Here is a 17,408-nt window from a genome sequence, read left to right on the forward strand (position 1 = left end):
ACCCTTCAAACCGTTATACACTTGGTTATACATACTGGTACAGGAAGTCCTTTAAAGATTCCTGTGAAAACAGAAGAAAGAAATGTGCCAATTCACCGTGAGCAGATCCAGATTGAGAAATCATGACCGTCACCTCCGGGGTGCAGATCTTCACGAGGCCGACGCTGCAACACCAACTTCCCCCAGCTGCTTGCTATCAGGTGGATATCATGCCGCTAGCTTTTATTGCTCCCAGAGTTTAGACAGTAGTGTGTCTTTGGGGCTTTTGAAACCTTCTTGAAGCATATTTGAGCTCTGGGAAATGTTACGGTCACATTCGTCACGCACTTGCAGTTTTATGAGCGTTGAAGGACAGAAGACTGAGAGGAATCTGGCCTTTGAGGGCATCTGACCTCGTGTAAAACAGTAGCAACAGATAATGGAAGTACAGGGCTATAAATTCTGTTCAGCTGGATAAAAGAGTTATATTTGGGGTTGCCTTAGTCAAAATAGGAGGTTTAAATCAACCCGCTGCAACAGCAACTTCTGTAAACTTCTAACTCTGCAGAGACGCAATAAAAACGAAGAGAAATGACACAAATTTTACAAAGTGTTTAATCAAACCAGTTGAGACTAGATCTCAGAATGAATCATACACACAGAAAATAAATCAGAAAACAGAGACCAGACCGCCAAAATGAAAACACACGTAGACAAACACGTCTCCTCTGAATGGGAGCACAGCTTGTTGGCAGGGTTTTATTGCGCATTCAGAGAAAACTCTGGCTTCTTCGATCTCGTTTCCAGGTGGCATCTTCGTCGCGGGGCGGGACGCTGCCGAGAAAAGCACCAAAGAAAAGCTCACGTGAGACAGATTTGCTTACATTTTATGGAAATTACAAACGTGTGCGAGGCGGAACCGTAAGCAAATGACGGGTGGACGGGAAAAAAAAGTACCTTTTTATTTATAGGAGTGGCTTTCAGCTCCACCGCGTCCAAATCCTGAAGAAGAAAAAAAAAAAAAAGACAAGAAACTTCAGAATTGGACACGACATCAGGAATGCAGAGCAAACGTTAGAGGTGGAGGAAGCGCGAGCCTCATCAGCTCCACGGTTGCAGAGCGTTTTCCACCGTTGGCTCTTCCCCGAGACAAAGTCTGACAGCTGAAGGCCCCTGAGCCTTCAGCAGAAACATTGACATAAACTTACTATCTACAAAAAAACAAAGTCTCCACATTTGTCAAAGTGAACGAGAAAAAAGTTTGGCTCTGAAAGTACAACCCTGCTTCAGAAAAGCTCCCCAAGAAACCAAAACTACGAAAACTGGCCTAAGAATTGTCCTGTGGCACAAACTGTACATGCATGTGGTGGCAGTATTATGGTATGGGGCTGCCCCTGGTGGTCAGGTCTCATTAACATCATTTGTCCTTACAAAAAAGGTCATCAATAACCTTTTTTCTCTCTTCCCTGATTGAACAAACGCATTCCAAGATGACAAATTGGGAAGCTGGACCTGGTTCAGGGACCACGAGTCCAGACCTAAACCTCATTGGAGACGTGTTAGAGGAGTGTTAAGTCTGAGCAGGTCGACTCGCGGTGAAACTCAATGCGGCTGGATGGAAACAGACGCTGCATGAATAAGTGAATTAATGGTTGTTTAGATGATTTCATGACATCAGGTTTACCTTTAGGTCCAAACATCGCGGCGTAGCAGGGGTTGTGACAGTAAGGCTTTCCTTCATGCTGCCGGGAGAAAAAAAAAGGAGACCATTAAAGAAAAGTCAACATTTCTTGATACAAATAAATAACAAAGTTTGAGCTCATCATTTAGCGTGTGATCTTTCACCTCTGCGTGTGAGCCGGCCGACAGCGTCTTGTTGCACTTCTCGCACTTCAAACATGGCCTGTGCCAGTCCTTTCCCAGCGACGTCACCCTCTCAGCTACCAAACACAAAGACAGACAGGAGTTAACAAGGACGGGCCGCAAAGCCCTGGCACCGCTTCCCGCCCGAGTCGCCCCACGTGGCACGTGAGCTCATCCACACGTGGACTCCAGTCCAACGTCCGTTGGAAGGCCACACAAATGTCCTCACTGCAGATCAGCCTGAGAACATTGTCGGGTGTGGTGCTGGAAGGAGGAGGAAAAGAAAGAGAGAAGAGGACAGAGTGTCCCTGAGGAATCAGGCTTCCTCCTGCCTCATAAAATCTGATAAAGAGGGCCTTTATCAGCGAGGGCTGATACGCGCAAACGCCCATCATGAGGATCGTAAAAACGTTGGGAGGAATCCGACTCTCACAGTCTCGTGTTCGAGGCCCGGAGACGGAGCTGAGGGGAACTGAGTCCGAACGTGCTGAGAAAACCAGGAAGGCAAGCAGATGGATGATAAAATAAAATCAAATAAAAAGATCAATTCATTACAGCTGTGCACAAAATGCTGGGAAGTGACACATTTCCTGCCTAAAAATAACCCCATTCGACGTTGGATTTTTAGAGCACGGCCCGGCGTCTGCAGGGTTGGGTCAACCGCTCAGGTCGGGTCAAGGAAAAACATCCCAGCTGGATGTGGTGAGCTTTGGAACAAAAACGTCCGACCAGTAAAACTTAATTGGAAATAACGGACCACAGGGCAGGGCGAGCACTGGGCTCGGACCGGCAGTAAAGGGGATCAGCTGCCATGACGCACAGATATCTTCCTGAGATCTGATGAAGTCTCATTTGGCGTCATTACATTTGGCCTGACGATAGCACAGGAAATGCATACATATATATAAATAAAGGGGGCGTGATGGATGCTGCAGGAACCATCCCATCTGCTCTCCGTATCAGCTCTCCCAGCAGACACAAACGCACAAATCTGATTAGAAAAACACAGCACGACAGACCCGTCGTCTGTAAGTAAACCAGCACCTTAGCACATTCCCCTCTACGTTCCCAGGCCCCGTCTTGTTGCATGGAGCATGGGGGAAAAGTTCTCCCCTGCTGCTGGACTTGGACCTCCATCGCTGAGCCAGGCAGCGGTAGCCTGATCGTTTCCATCTGAGAGCTCACAGGAACATTAAGACAGATGAGCTGATGGGAGGGGGGTGATGGAGACTGCAGAAGGAGTGAGGAGAAATTGATTTCCCTCAGCTATACTTTGGTAGTGTACTTCCTCGTTGGAAAAAAATAAAATAAATAAGAGATTGCATGGCTTTTTCTGGCAGAAGCTAATTGGTTTAATTGTTCTTGGAGCGGGAGGAAAGGACAATGGAAAAGGCCGTCCGCCCTGGTTGCATGCTCCATCCGTCTGACTGACAGACCAAAGGCTGGGCTCGACTTTGGCTTTGGCCTCAGCCGCTGAAAATCTCTCTGGAAAAATAAATCTCTCCCTCTGGTACCACAGAGCTGGAGACAAAGCGGTCAATGGAACGAGACAGAAATAAGTTTGAACATTCCTCGCTGGGTGCAGAAACTCCTCTCCGTTCTGGTAGCTTATCGTGAGACTCAGAACAAGATCACACTTGGAAGTCGGAGGCGTATCTCTGCACAGCCTGGTTTGCTGTTGCTCAAGGAGCACATGATGCAACAAAAAGGAGGACATCCCAGCTCCTCCTGGGACCAAAAACCCACCAGATAACCAGAGTTTGCATGTGAAGTCACGGTTTAAGTCTGCTGGCCATTAATCTGCACACATGATGAGGTGCATCAGCCTCACATAAATTATTTCTAAGTTTCTTTCCCCCCTCTGCCACATCCATCAATTATCTATACCAGCATCTTCCTGAACAGCGACATTGGTCTGCTGGAGTGTCTGTGGGTGAAAAGCAGAGACACACCCTGCAGAGCTTCGCTGGACGTTTTTACAACATTTAAGATTAAAACTGGGAATAAAAAAAACTCCAATATTTACAGTTGGGGTTATCTGAGGACCCAAATGCGGATGAAAATTAGCTCCACCTCAACGACGTTATCATTATATTGCAGCTTACATGCAAATGCCTGAAATGCAACAATGAGCCACAAAGAAGCAGTGAAATTATTTACCAGAATAAAAACGAAAAGGCGCAGCAGCACCGCGGATGTGAAAGTATTCAGCTGCATGCACATTTCCTGCAGGGCACCAGTTTAAACAAGTATTATCAGTAGTTGTTATGACTTCTATCCGTTATCATACGCTGTGGAATGAATTTTATAAACATTTGTTGCACATTTTCCAACAACTTTTAGTCGAAGGTCTTTATTTTACATCGAGCGCATTTTTTCCCAGAATAACTTAGTTAATCATGTTTCTACAAATTAAATTATTTTGATGCACCAACGACGCATTTAATATCTCAACTCGACTGAATAAGCTTTATTTACAAATAAATACAGCAGTAATAACTATTATTGACATAATTCAGTCAATAGTTGATCTGAAATGTTCCAGCCCTCCTGCTCTCCAAATGTACCTGCGCGCACTGCTGGTTTACCAAAGTCTCTCCAGTTTATCTTTATCTTTGTCTTATCTATCTAAAGTCATGTATTTGCCTCTGTTATGTCGGTGATGAAATTCAAGCCGTCCGTTTCCTCCTTGTTGTGCAGAAAACCCGCACTTTGTCACCAACCAGGAAATGTTGCCATGCGCCTGAAGACGCACTGACACCCCGCGCGTAAAACCAGTCAAACGGTGGCGGAAAAACACATTTTTAAGAGTTATCTTACCGAAGTAAACTTCCTTCGTGCACTTTGGGCACTTTGGCATTTTGTTGCAGCTGTTGTGTGTTGATGTGGAGGAAGAAAAAGTAGATCCTGCGGATGGATAGAGAGTGCAGCTGTGCGGGACTGGATCACCTGTTCAGTCTGAATGACCACGCCTCACTGAAGTGCAGATGTGAGCTCCTCCCGTATTTATAGCACCGAGGAAATAGTTCATCTGAAACTTTGATTTTTTTCTTCTTCTCTCTCTTCACAGTGGGAGAGGCTTCAGACACGCTGTTTTCACTCAGTGAGCAGAAAACAGCACATGAGGCTCATTATTTATTTTTTTGGTCGTTTCTCTACTAACACCTACAGAACAGTTCACAGCTTCAACTGTGGGAGACAGAGAGTCATAAAATGATCATTATTCCATGTCTTCTCCATACATTTAGCATATCCTGCAAAATACTTTTACCTACAGCTATCTGAGAGCCATGAAAGCAAATATCTTGAATGCAGTAAAATGTCATTAATGGATTTAGTTCACATTTAAAAGGAGATGCAATAAAGTAAATAGTATATATTTTTGTGCCTGAAGTGACTGCAGACTCAAACAAAGCATTCAAAATAACACAACTCTCTTTATTGGGGGGCTGCCAAAGTCTTGAAATGCCTCATTCAGATTTTCAGGGTACTGTGACATCACAAACCCTGAAGAGAGGATGAAGAAGGATGAAGAGGGATCGCCAGTGCACCGTTACAGCAGCATATGCTGTGTACAAGTGGTTGGTACCACCTCTGCAGACAACAGGTAAAAGGTAAAAGTTGATACAAATGTGAAGAATAATGTCACTTGTTTTTAAGTCATGTTTTATTACTCTGACTCATTCAAGTTTAAAAGCTCAGTAAGCACTTTATTCTGATCATCTATTCAGGTCTAACTGACTGTATCAACTTAATATCACTTTAAAGCCACTGCTTTAGCTGATTGTGTGATTTATTATCTTAATGACCGTGTGTGTGACGGTCATAAAAGGGGCCAACCCGATCTCACAGCCTAGTTGCTGGGAGTCTCCACCCAGCTAGTCATTGCTCCTGACGTGATGAGTAATCCAAGTCAAACTGTTTCAACAGACCTGGCAGTGATTGAACACACGCCTTTTGTCTTAAAAAAAAGAGAAAAAAAGCCTTTGTGAAGTAATTGTGAAGCATTAACTGGTCGATGTGATTTAACCTTCACCTATGTCAGGTGAACAGAATGTGCTCAGAGTGAAAACACAGTCGTAATCAATCATGTCTGTGCTTAACACACCTTTTAAAATTTCAACGTGCCGGTGAGTGAAGGAAGTAAATACTTGGATTCAATAACTGAAAGCAATAAAAGGCAGGCAAGTATTTCTAGTAGCTACCTGTGTCACATTCAGGAGAGAATATCCTGTTACCTCAACTCAACTCAGCCTGAGTTTTCCACCTGAGCGGATTGTTGACAGGGCAGGTTTCTTTATTTCAGGTCATACTTAGTAAATATGCTTCATGTTTGGGGTAAATGTCTTATGGTATCATCCATCCATCCATCCATCCATCCATCCATCCATCCATCCATCCATCCATCCATCCATCCATCCATCCATCCATCCATCCATCCATCCATCCATCCATCCATCCATCCATCCATCCATCAAGGCGGGGTTGCAGGGACAGCCTAAGCAAAGAGGCCCAGAGATCTCTTCACCCAGCCACTCTTCTTCCAGGAGAATGGCGTTCCCAGGTCGGCTGAGATATGACCTCTCTGGCGTGTTCTTGTCCTGCTTCAGGGCCTCCTCCTGGTTGGACGTCCCCCGAGACACCTATCTCACCCAGTCCCAGCCATGTTTCGGTCCCCACCCACAGTTCAAGACCAAAGGTGAGGGTAGGAACACATATCAAGTAAACAGAGTCTTGCCCTTTAGCTCTACTCTCTATCTATCTCCATTCTTCCCCACAACAAACCAGGGGCCTCATTTATAAAAGAGTGTGTAGGATTCATACTAAAAGTGCACGTAAACCCAAAAGCCGAAAATGGCGGGCGCAAAAAAAAATCCGGATTTATAAAACCGCGTGCACGCACACTTGCACGCACACTTGCACGCAATGTTCGCTTTATAAATCACAGTCCAGCTGGAAGGTTGCGCAGGTGAATTCGCCTCATATCCCGCCCTCTACACGCCCACTTCATACCATAAATGGGCAATGCAAAGTAGTTCATGACTGTATTTGCATATGAATGAGCCTGCTGAGCATGCGCAGCGGCTTCCTGCAGTCTGTTTCTGCTGCGTCAGGATGAATGAGACGTGTCGAGCCACCGTGCCACTAAATTTCACGGAGACTGAGATCGAGATGTTGTGGATGAGGTGGAGGCCAGGAAAACGACATTATTTGGTGGTCACAGTAAAAGTATAAATAGTATATAAATAGTATAAAATAAAGTGAGTGAGTGGCACGTCGTTGCTGCGCTAAACGCCGCGAGTGCCACGGACAGATGGTGCAGAAAAAAAAGAAGTGGTGTGATTTGAAGGTGGAGGCCAAGAAGTATGGAGCCCCTAAAGGGACACGGATTTTTTTTATATATATAATGAGTTTTACGTGCGCGCGTGAAACCTTTAAGGCTGATTTATGGTTTCGCATCACACCAACGCAGAGCCTACGGCGTAGGTGCGTGTCGCCGCATAACCTACGGGTTAGGCTCTGTGTCGTTTTAACGCGGAACCATAATTTAGTCTTACGCGCGCGCGAAAAGGTTTCACGCGCGCGTAAGACTCATTATATATATAAAAAAAATCTGAGTCCCTTTAGGGGCTCCGTAGAGTGGCCTGGCACTCATTTGTTCTGTCCTCAGTCACTCTACGGTTGTCGCGGTGGGTGAGGTTCCCGGCATGTCCTGGCACCGCGGCTGCAGCGGCACCAGAGTCCACTGACTGACGTTGTGCTTCAAACACAGAGGGACACGATAAGCGCTATTATATTATAAGTCTGATATGTGATGACATTATCAAGAGTATGACATGAATCTGGCTTCATCTCACCACCTCACCGCCTGCGTTGCCAGTTCCCCATATCCTAAGACTGTTCCTACAGGAGGGTCAGGGTTGCTGTAGGGATACGCACATTTTTTTGGTTCGTTTTTTCTTTTTAAATCCCAACCTTTGCGTAGAAGGTGGCTTGCGCATCTTTCAAGCTCTGTTTTGTGCGCAAGCGAGCTTTATAAAGGAGGCCCCCTTTCCATTGATGCCGCACTAATTTACCTGTCAATCTCCAGTTCAATTCATTCCTTGAGATTAATATATATAAAAAAAATCCAGCAAATGCACCAGGGACCTCCTCGGGGCACCTTCCCCTGCTTAGACACACCTGATTGGAACACCACCAGCATGTCATCAAGGTCTTTACAACTCTGTCAATGCTTCACTAATTTCAGCCAGGTGGGTTGGAGCAGGACAACGTCTGACGCATGCAGTGCCGTGCAACAGGGTGGGGAAGCACTGCTGTATTCCACACTGCCGTTTGCTCCACTGGTACCAATGGTGGTTGGAAGTTGCTGCTCGACCCGAATGCAGGGCAACCCCAACGTTCAGCCTCTGAGTTGGGGGACTATAACGCCTCCCACAACAGGCAACTGAGTGACTATATCTAGCTATATCAGTCAACCTCACCCACGAGTTCAGGCTCCTTCTCCACCAGAGAAGAAGGGACATTCCACATCCCAGTCGCCCTTTTTTCGTTTTCTGTGTTTATTCAGAATCCCTCTGGAAATACTCAGGAAGTTTCCTTGTTGCGATGCCTTTCCAGATAATGGAAACACATGTCAGCAGTTTAGACCCTGTGAGACTACCCCAGACCTCCGCTAAAGGAAGCTGACACTCCACACTTTTACTGGTCACCATTCGCAAGAAAAGAAAAGAAAAGCAAACGAGACTCAGGAAAAACAGGCGTAAGCACACAGCCATCTCTGGGTTTTTTGGGGTCACGGTGCAAACCTAGGCCAAGGTCCAAGCTGACCGGGCCCATAGGGAACAAAGTAGCTCCAGATGATGATGCTGCCGCTGACGTGCCACACCACTGTGCATCAGCTCGCATTAGTCACATTGTTTTGGACTGAAAGGCTCAAAGGTGAATTGTTTAAGGGTGAATTGTGCAAAACTAAAGGTGAAGAACACCTGAATGGTAAAACAGACCTGCTAGAAAAACAGTAAGTAATGGTAATGTTGAAACTAGATTATATGATATGATAGCAGTAATTAAATTGGTGTTACATATCAGTCGGGTCACAAACACGATCAGCTTATTGACGGAGCTGCACAGCTGGTGGTTTGTTGGTTGGCTTGTGGTTACATAATAGCTGATTTGATGATGTCATGCGTCACACCGATTTGAACTTTCACAATCCTGAGTGTCGGGATGGCAGCGCTGCCAGATCACACCCTAACGCCAGGTGACTTTTGACCATATCAGGAATAAAAGTCATCGTTACTAAATAACCCGTGGGCGTGTAGGTTGGCATGGGGTGGGGTGTAGGGGGGGGTTGTTATGGTTACCTTCATGATGTGTTTCAGCATGCTGCACACAGAGACACACCCTCACATCTCCTCTCTGCACAGTTGAGTGACATCTAAAAGATAGCAAGGCCTCCGCGGATCAAAGCAACGAAGTCGCCGTGGCAACCAAACACACATCTGTTTGCTTATCTGAGAGAAAGCCGGTGCTCTGCGGTTTTTGTTTCCCGGCTGGTGCACCCTGAAGATGCCCCGAGCTAACGGAGGCACAGAGGATGAGTTCAAAAACCCAAACACAGGATGTGATGCGTTTCCACGTCAACCGACGGCCCGGACGGCGACACAGACAGATCACATGTTTAATAAATGTTTAATAAATGTGAACAGCAGCAAAACAAATAAAAAGGAAAGAGAAAACCAAACTATCATCACGAGTGACTCCGTCCAGCATGGGAAGCTTTGGGTCGGGACACTGGGGGGATATCAGATGACAATGACTGATTCGAGGAAACATGCACTTAATTGAACGGGAAGATTGCCATGTAATTTTCTTTAAGGGAGGGTTTCTGAGGATGCCGAGCAAAAGCTCTGCCTCCAGCAGATTAATCACGGGGGTGATCTCCCAGCCACCCAGGTGGGGGGGTGGGGGTGGGCATCTTCCCTCTGCGGGGCCTTGTAATTACGTCCCGCAGTGATCAGTGCCGCTCCTTTGAAATCAGGCCGCGATCAACAAGAAGGTTTCATGTTCTCCTTCACTAATCAAGCAGAGTGAAGACGCAAAAACCGCTGCCACATGAAGACGTCAGCGTCTACAAACACTCGCCGCAGGCGGATGCAAGGCACTCTCGTTGAACCACCAGGCAGACGGGAGCTTCGCTGGTACAGTTTATGCAGTTAGAGCCGCTGCTGGCAGGAGAAGAGTCTGGCTGGGCTCCACGGAGGTCATCCGCTTGGCAACGCTTACGTGACAGAAGCTTTTAGTTTAGACTCGGTACAGTCAGTGCTTCTTTTTGCTTTGAGAGGTCTTATAACTCATTGATTTGGCAGCTGTAGATCTCTGGCTCACCGTAATCAACATATTGCATGTTTTCCATGGCTCCCTTTGTATATTTCTAAGTATAAGCACAGATTTTGAACTTTTCATTATTAATTTGTAGTGGAAGAAAAAAAGATCAACTTGATCCAATATTTGAACGGAAAATTGATATGACATATCTATCTATATGGAACGTGTTTTTTTCCCCTTTTTTCTTTTTAATGAGTAAAATGTTTGTTATCCATGTCAAATTTGTCAAACATTAAGCAACCACCGGGGTTAATATCAAGGATAAAATGTTTCACAGATTTCTGCTGCATAAAATTGATGTCAAGCACCTTTAGATTAATACAAGAATAAATCCTAATGAGAGATTTATAACTGGTGAAAAGTCCCCCAAATAACTTGCAGAGCAGCAACAGTTCTCATTGATGGTCTCAAATGAACCCCAGCTCTGCTTGTTTGAGTCCAACGCTGCGATCAGACATATTGATGAATCGGGGGAGCAACACAAGCAAACATGGCCCGTGTTTAGGGAAGCTGCGAGCGAAGGGAGGCAGCTCCTGCAGATGTGTCAGATGGAGGCCCGGAGGGCGGAGACTGCAAGCAAAGCAAAGGCGGAGGCTGCAGAACGACCCGCTTCACTCAGTGCTAATTCACAGTGAAGGGTTTACAAAGTATTATTGGATTAAATCCAAATTATATCCCATTTAAATCCAGTTTATTGTGATTCATTCATGATCCAGTTTATTCCAACTGGACTTCATGTGATGGTTTTCGAAGATTTTTTCAAACACCATTTCAGAACCTTGAGGGACGCCATCCCCCAAATCTGGCAGTTAGTTCCCATAAACTAGCTATTTAAGCTTAGCTGTGTTCATGCTCAGTCATGTTATTGTACATTGGGTAAATAGGGGAGCCTCCCCATGTCAAAGCCCCCATCCCCCGACCCATTCAAGTCCGACCCAATGCCATTTGTGGCGCTTTGTTATTACAGTGCGACTCTCGAGTTTCCCATCTACCATGTTTCTTCTAAACATTTTAAACCTTAAGAAGCCTGTTTTTCCTCACACGTGCCAGTTTTCCCAGAGCTCTTTGCCTCCACTTGCGTTAGATGCTCCCATTACCCCACTGCCTCCCTGCGATCCGACCCGAAAAGAGAAACTCGGGTACCGATGAGATGAATGATCTCTGGCGTTGTCCCCACATCAGAGGTTTAACATCTGATTGCCCTTCAGTGCAGAACCAATGTACCGCCAATCTGGACCGTAACGATATCTGCGTAATCAAGAGAAGAGATCATTTCCAGAAAACGTAATGATTCAACATGATGACAGCAAGCTGACCTCCAATAATGTACTGCAGTCGTTTTAAAGAGGTATGTACATAAATAAAGTTAAATATTTTCCCCACTGGACCTAAAGATTAGCATCATTCAGCCCGCTGATGTGTGTCTAATCATTTGTCTTGCATCACATAATTTAGGAGGTATTATCTTCCTCCCTCATCACGCTGGGTTATCCGTAGCTCGTCTGAACATGCATGCAGCCACTAACACTCCTGCTGAAGCGGCGGATGCATGAGGTGAGTGGATGTTGTTGAAACGGCGGGGCGAATCCAGGTGCCGCGATGACATCAGGGAAGTTTCTCCGTTGACAGAGGAAGCGCTGAGCTGCATCTCCCGCTGTTTGGCTGAAATGTCGGCAGAACACACGGCAGCTCCTCCAAGCTCGGCCGGCCTCTGGGCTCACGTGGGACAGGTTTGCTTTTCCTCCCTACGGGCCAAAACACAGACAGCAGAATTGAGTTCTCATGCATCACATATCATCCCTGGGAAAAAAAACCCCGCCTCAACTGCTCCAAGTCTTTGTTCTTACAGACGCTTGTGATGCAGCTGCCTTTTATTAAAATAAGAAAAAAAAGGGAGGGAAAAAAGCATCAATTTGCCGTCTCTGGTTCATAAAAACATTTTACTTTGTCTGTTTAATTGATTATCTGTTCAAGATTCTTGGAGCTGCTCTTAATTCAGTCAAATCCACCGGGAGAGGAGTATTTAAGGCAGCACAAAGGATCCTCTGTCACCTTTTTGCTCAATAGGCCTCCCACTCGGTGCAGGGACTGAGTGGCTGTCAGGACCCGGTCGAGGATCGTTCCTGTTTGGTTTCTTCCATCATTTCGTTCTTCAGGCTCTTAGTCGTTTTTCTGTCATGATGCCAGGTGTTGCTCTGCGCTGCAGATGTTTGACACGGTGCCGCTAGCGATGCACTGCTGACACAACACACAAACGGGGCAGGGATAGAAAAGTCATTTCGGATGTTTTTTCGTTTTTTTTAAAACGAATGTCAGCATAGGCTTTATAAGATGTGTTAGTGCCGAGGTTGGTAAAAGACCCCCCCCCCACTTTAATATATATATATATGCAATTTGATCTAGCAGCGGATGTTTCTACACACAGATGTTTTCATCTGCACATGTGAGAGTGAAGGTGAAACTTTATTAGGACCTGAGACAGGACATAAGATTCTGGAGGATTTTAATAATAATAATAATACATTTTATTTATATAGCGCTTTTCAGGGCACTCAAAGACGCTTTACATTAAAACAAAACACATAATACAAATTACAATTACACAGGACAGTACATAAGGACACAACATGAAACAGGACATTAATCACACATTAAAAGCAGTTCTGTAAAGGTGAGTCTTGAGATGGGATTTGAATGCTGGGAGGTCTGTACAGTCACGGATGTTTTTGGGGAGGGAGTTCCAGAGGGTGGGAGCAGCGATGGAGAAGGCCCTGTCGCCCCAGGTCCGGTGCTTGGTTCTGACAGGAAGGGACAGGAGGTTGGCGTCAGAGGAGCGGAGGCTGCGGGAGGGAGTGTAGCGGTGGAGCAGGTCGGTGAGGTAGCAGGGGGCCTGATTAAGGAGAGCTTTGTGGGTGAGGAGAAGGATTTTGAAGTGGATCCGTTGAGGGATGGGGAGCCAGTGGAGCTTCTGGAGGACTGGGGTGATGTGGTCTCTGGAGCGGGTGTGGGTGTGATTTTGTGTGATGTGATGTGTGTATGATGTTTTGTGGTTATGTTGGGTGTAACCCCCCCTCCCCACACACACACACAATTTGTGCAACAGCTGAAGAGACACATAAAGCAGTGATGTTGACCTCCAACACCAGTTCAGCAACAACTGGTGATTGCACGAGAACTTCGGGCTGGTACTGGTGCGTTGGGTCAGTGTCATGCAGCAGACCTTTTGGTGTCCAGGCCATTAGGAACCATCCACAGATACAGGTAAGTGTAGGTGATGGGCCCCTGGAAACAGCTCAGGATCCAGTGGTACCACCCAACCAGCCAAACCCCGCTCAGGTGGTTTGTTGCAGGCAGCCAGACAGACGGTGAATGCTCCTTCAAATGAAACTGAAAAGGGTATTTTAACATGAAACAAGTCTTTTGTGCCGCTTTAGAGGTGAACAATGTTTTGAAAATAAATATGCCTGCTTCACCGCCTTTAGCATCAGACATGTTTAGCTGTGGATGTCTAGAACCTTCCAGTATGCAAACCTGGGCCTCATCTGGGGTAAAAGTGGGCCATATCGGTGTAGAGACCTACTGATTTAAGCATCATAGGGACCAAATGAGAAACCTAAGTGAGCCCACTATATGAAGATCCATAAATATAAGTGGGCTAAAAAAGAAAAGGGAACTCATATCAGGACCATGTTGGGCCCCAACACCAAGGAGGTCCCACTCAGAGTCCTAATGGCCAAAACACAGGTAGGAACTGTTAAACTCCCATTTGAAGCCCTCTTTAAATCCATATGTGGACCACATGAATACACTGAGTGGGAGTCCACAGAACCTCGGTCGCCCGCCTGAATCTGCATGGACATTATATGGAAAACAAAAATCAAAAGAATTGGACTCCCAAAAAGAAAAAGGGAAGATTTACACTTGGTGGATTAAAGAGCTCAGTGGCAGTCGAGCATCGCGGTTGTTTAGGTTGCCGAATGCGCTCGTTCTTGGTGTATTACACTAATATTACCCTACGAGGTTTACGTTTATGAAGCTTTAATGCAGCACTGTGCATATTAAAGGCTTGAGCGCCTACTAAAGAAGTCAGGCACATCATTCTTACTTCGCACAGGGCCACAGTAACACACACAAACACATCTGTGACGAGCCGTGATCAGTAATCTGACGACTGCTTCTGCAGCTCCTCTGTCCACTGTCTTGCTCCCCTCTCGCTCATATCTGTCACAGGTCTGGCTGCATCACAGCAGAATGTGCCTATGATGAGAGAGCGTTTTGCACAATTTAACAACGTTAACTGGCCTGGAAGTAAAACATTTATAGTCATTCAAAATCCTAGAGTGGCTCAGCTCAGCAGCTCTGGTCAGTTTTCGTGCCTCTTTGTTTCCACTTGACATTTTCTGTTGCTATTTGTGGAAATATTTTCTGTGCCATTTTCAGTGCTGCTCTGCTTCAGGGATTTTTACTGGTGATTTTTGAGGGCTTTTTTTAACGTTTGTTATGTTGGGTTGCCGTGACAACGGAAAGCTGTTTGCATGTGGAAGCAGCTGATTGAACCTAAACAGGTCAAGGATGTTGTTGCAGGCTGTAGTGCCTCTCTAAACAGTTTTTAAGTGATATGAGCAGACAAAAAAAGAGATTAAACAAACAAACAAAAAGAAAAACAGACTTGAAGAAGTGGCGTAGGAGGGCTGCAGCTCTCCTTCACAACAGATGATGTAACTGCTGTGAAGGAGCACTTCTGCATCCAAGATGTTGAACTCTGAACTACATTTCAGTCCATGCTGTCTACTGATTTCACCTGTGTGACATCAGTGCGGTTGTTGCCAGGCGACAATACACAACATCCCCATGAAGACATCCCCAGTCGAGCCTCTGTTTCTGCTACACTTCCTGTTTTTCAACAGTCTCGATGCTCATTTTAATCTTTAATTCCTCGTAGTCTACAAACCGAGACGTACAGCTAATAAATTAGCTTTGCAGGTCCATCTTTCTAGATGTGCGTCTGGTCCATCAGGCTAGATTTACAGTGCAACATCATAATTCCCCCCCTTGGGGATTCATTTGTAATACAAAGAGGAAGCTTTGTAAATTTATAGCTCGGCGGGTCCCCCCACGTGTGTGGGGTCGGGGGTTAAATCACTTTTACGACACTGTCATTACTTTCTCCAGTCTCTTGGTCGTCTTCGTTGTGACTTCTGTTGTTCGGATTATTCTCATCATTGCTGATGTGTGACATAAATCAATGTGTTTTTGTCTCTAGAGATGCCCGTCGCAGGTGTCCAAAGTTGTGTGTTTTTGCAAACAGGGACGAGGGACTGCCAGAATAAGACAACACCTCCTAAAACTCCATTCAACATCAACAAGATATGTTTAAACGGCTGGATTCAGTCAACTCTGTTTCTCACATTAGTTATTTTCAGCTGGTCTGTCAGTGCTTATTTATTTCTGCTTTAACTATCCTTTTATTATTCCACAGCTAATATGGCGCTGCATGTCTTTTTTTTCTTCTTTCCACATGTACTCGATAAACCAGCAGGTTACGTGCTTTTCTTCCCATGGTCACAAAGTGTCACCCAAATATACCGTAAGGAGTTGGCAGATAAGTCCAAACCATGTTTATCTTGGCTTTCTTTCAGCCACACACACACACACACACACACACACACACACACACACACACACACACACACACGGTCACTGCCATTTCGGGTCAAATATTTGACCGTGCATGGGAACTGTCAGTGGCGGAAGACCAAAATGGGATTTGTCAAAATGAAAACTTGGCTGTAGACAGTTTTGATAAAAAGGATTTAAAAAAAGAAAAACAAAAAAAAGGTCATATTGAACACATTCACAGCATTCCTCTAACCCCCGCCGGCCCAAACTATTGCCATTAAGACTCATTTAGCGCTGCTCACTGGCCGGGGATCAACTGTTTAGCCAGAAAAAGTTCATGTCCAACAAATAAACACTGCGGTAAGCTGCAGTTTCCTTAGCAACGACGGGCGATTGTTTTGTCAGGATGGTTGTGTCCGCTGCCATGGCAACCGCAAGTTCCCCCATAACAGGAAACGAGGAGGCAGAGAGATTCTGAGATAATTTCCTTTTAGAGACATGAAAGAAACATCGATCTCGAGTCAAATTAGGTCTCGAAATCAAACACACAGGTAAACTGCGAGGAGACCAAGCCGACTTAAACATAGACAGACTGTTTATTTAGATGCGTCAGTGTTTGTGTGTGTGAGGAAATTAGGAAGTCATCAACTCAATTTCTCAACAAATTGCATTAAAAGTTTGTCCCAACTGTGACGTCCTCACTAGACCAGCAAATGTCCACTGTGTGGGACAGCAGAGATTTGACAAAAAACATCTAACTGGGGAGACGCAGATAAGGCTGAGGGAGAAGAGGCCGGGGCTGCTGGCCATCACTAACCGCTGGAAATGGCAGATGACGTCAAAAGGAAACTTTACTGGCACACAAAATAGTCAAACCCTCCCTTGGACCTGATATTGTGCTCGTAAGCCGGGATGCTCTGGTGGTGCTGACTGGTCCCCGTTATGTTTGAGGACCTGGATCCTCCCAAGGCGGTCTGGACAGGCCGGGAAGACGTTGGTTACGAGCACCGAGGTCAGGCTGAAGGAAAGTGAGGAATGTCACAACCGGCCGGGCAAAAAGGAGCTGGAGGTTGGAGCTGAGTGGAGAAGGAGGCAACCGAGAAACAGGGTAACAAAAGTCAAACAAATTACAAAGATGTCACATAGCCAAGAAAAGATGACACCAGAAGTTTGTATGAACTAAAAAGGACAACCCCAGTGCACCGATGTCTCATTGAACTGCACTGACTAGCGGGACATTTCTTCCTTCAGCTGTTTGGCTATAAAATAAAACTTGATAGGCCGCAAATGAGGGTTATTGCAAACATCAGCCAGCTGTTTAGAGCTGTAGTTCCTCAGTTTGACCACTAGGGGCGTAACCGAGTATCTTGTATAGGACTGTCTCAGAAAATTAGAATATTGTGATTTTCTGTAATGCAATTACAAAAACAAACATTCTGGATTCATTGCAAATCAACTGAAATATTGTAAGCCTTTTATTATTTTAATATTGCTGATCATGGCTTACAGCTTAAGAAAACTAAAATATCTTATCTCAAAAAATTTGAATATTCTGG

At 45.5% G+C, this 17,408-nt stretch overlaps 1 protein-coding gene across 1 annotated transcript; it reads right to left on the bottom strand.

Annotated features, from left to right (window-relative positions):
- Positions 1–576: 576 nt before the first annotated feature.
- Positions 577–4,825, bottom strand: crip1 (cysteine-rich protein 1). The gene is made up of 5 exons (XM_061744071.1): positions 4,663–4,825; positions 1,825–1,919; positions 1,664–1,721; positions 937–981; positions 577–813 (listed from the first exon to the last, which is right to left on the bottom strand). The coding sequence occupies exons 1-4, from the start codon at positions 4,700–4,702 to the stop codon at positions 941–943; spliced, it is 234 nt and encodes a 77-aa protein (XP_061600055.1). The 5' UTR covers positions 4,703–4,825; the 3' UTR covers positions 577–813; positions 937–940.
- Between the last annotated feature and the right edge of the window lie 12,583 nt (positions 4,826–17,408).

Source organism: Cololabis saira, chromosome 16 (assembly GCF_033807715.1).
Source record: "Cololabis saira isolate AMF1-May2022 chromosome 16, fColSai1.1, whole genome shotgun sequence".
Lineage (NCBI taxonomy): Eukaryota > Metazoa > Chordata > Actinopteri > Beloniformes > Belonidae > Cololabis > Cololabis saira.

What these genes read in the sequence shown, in the direction of transcription:
- crip1 (XM_061744071.1), bottom strand. Translation starts at nt 4,702, where the DNA reads ATGCCAAAGTGCCCAAAGTGCACGAAGGAAGTTTACTTCG. An exon ending in CGGCCGGCTCACACGCAGAG is followed by an intron (nt 1,722 to 1,824) that starts GTGAAAGATCAC and finishes TTCTCCCGGCAG; the next exon opens with CATGAAGGAAAGCCTTACTG. An exon ending in CGCGATGTTTGGACCTAAAG is followed by an intron (nt 982 to 1,663) that starts GTAAACCTGATG and finishes TTTCTTCTTCAG; the next exon opens with GATTTGGACGCGGTGGAGCT.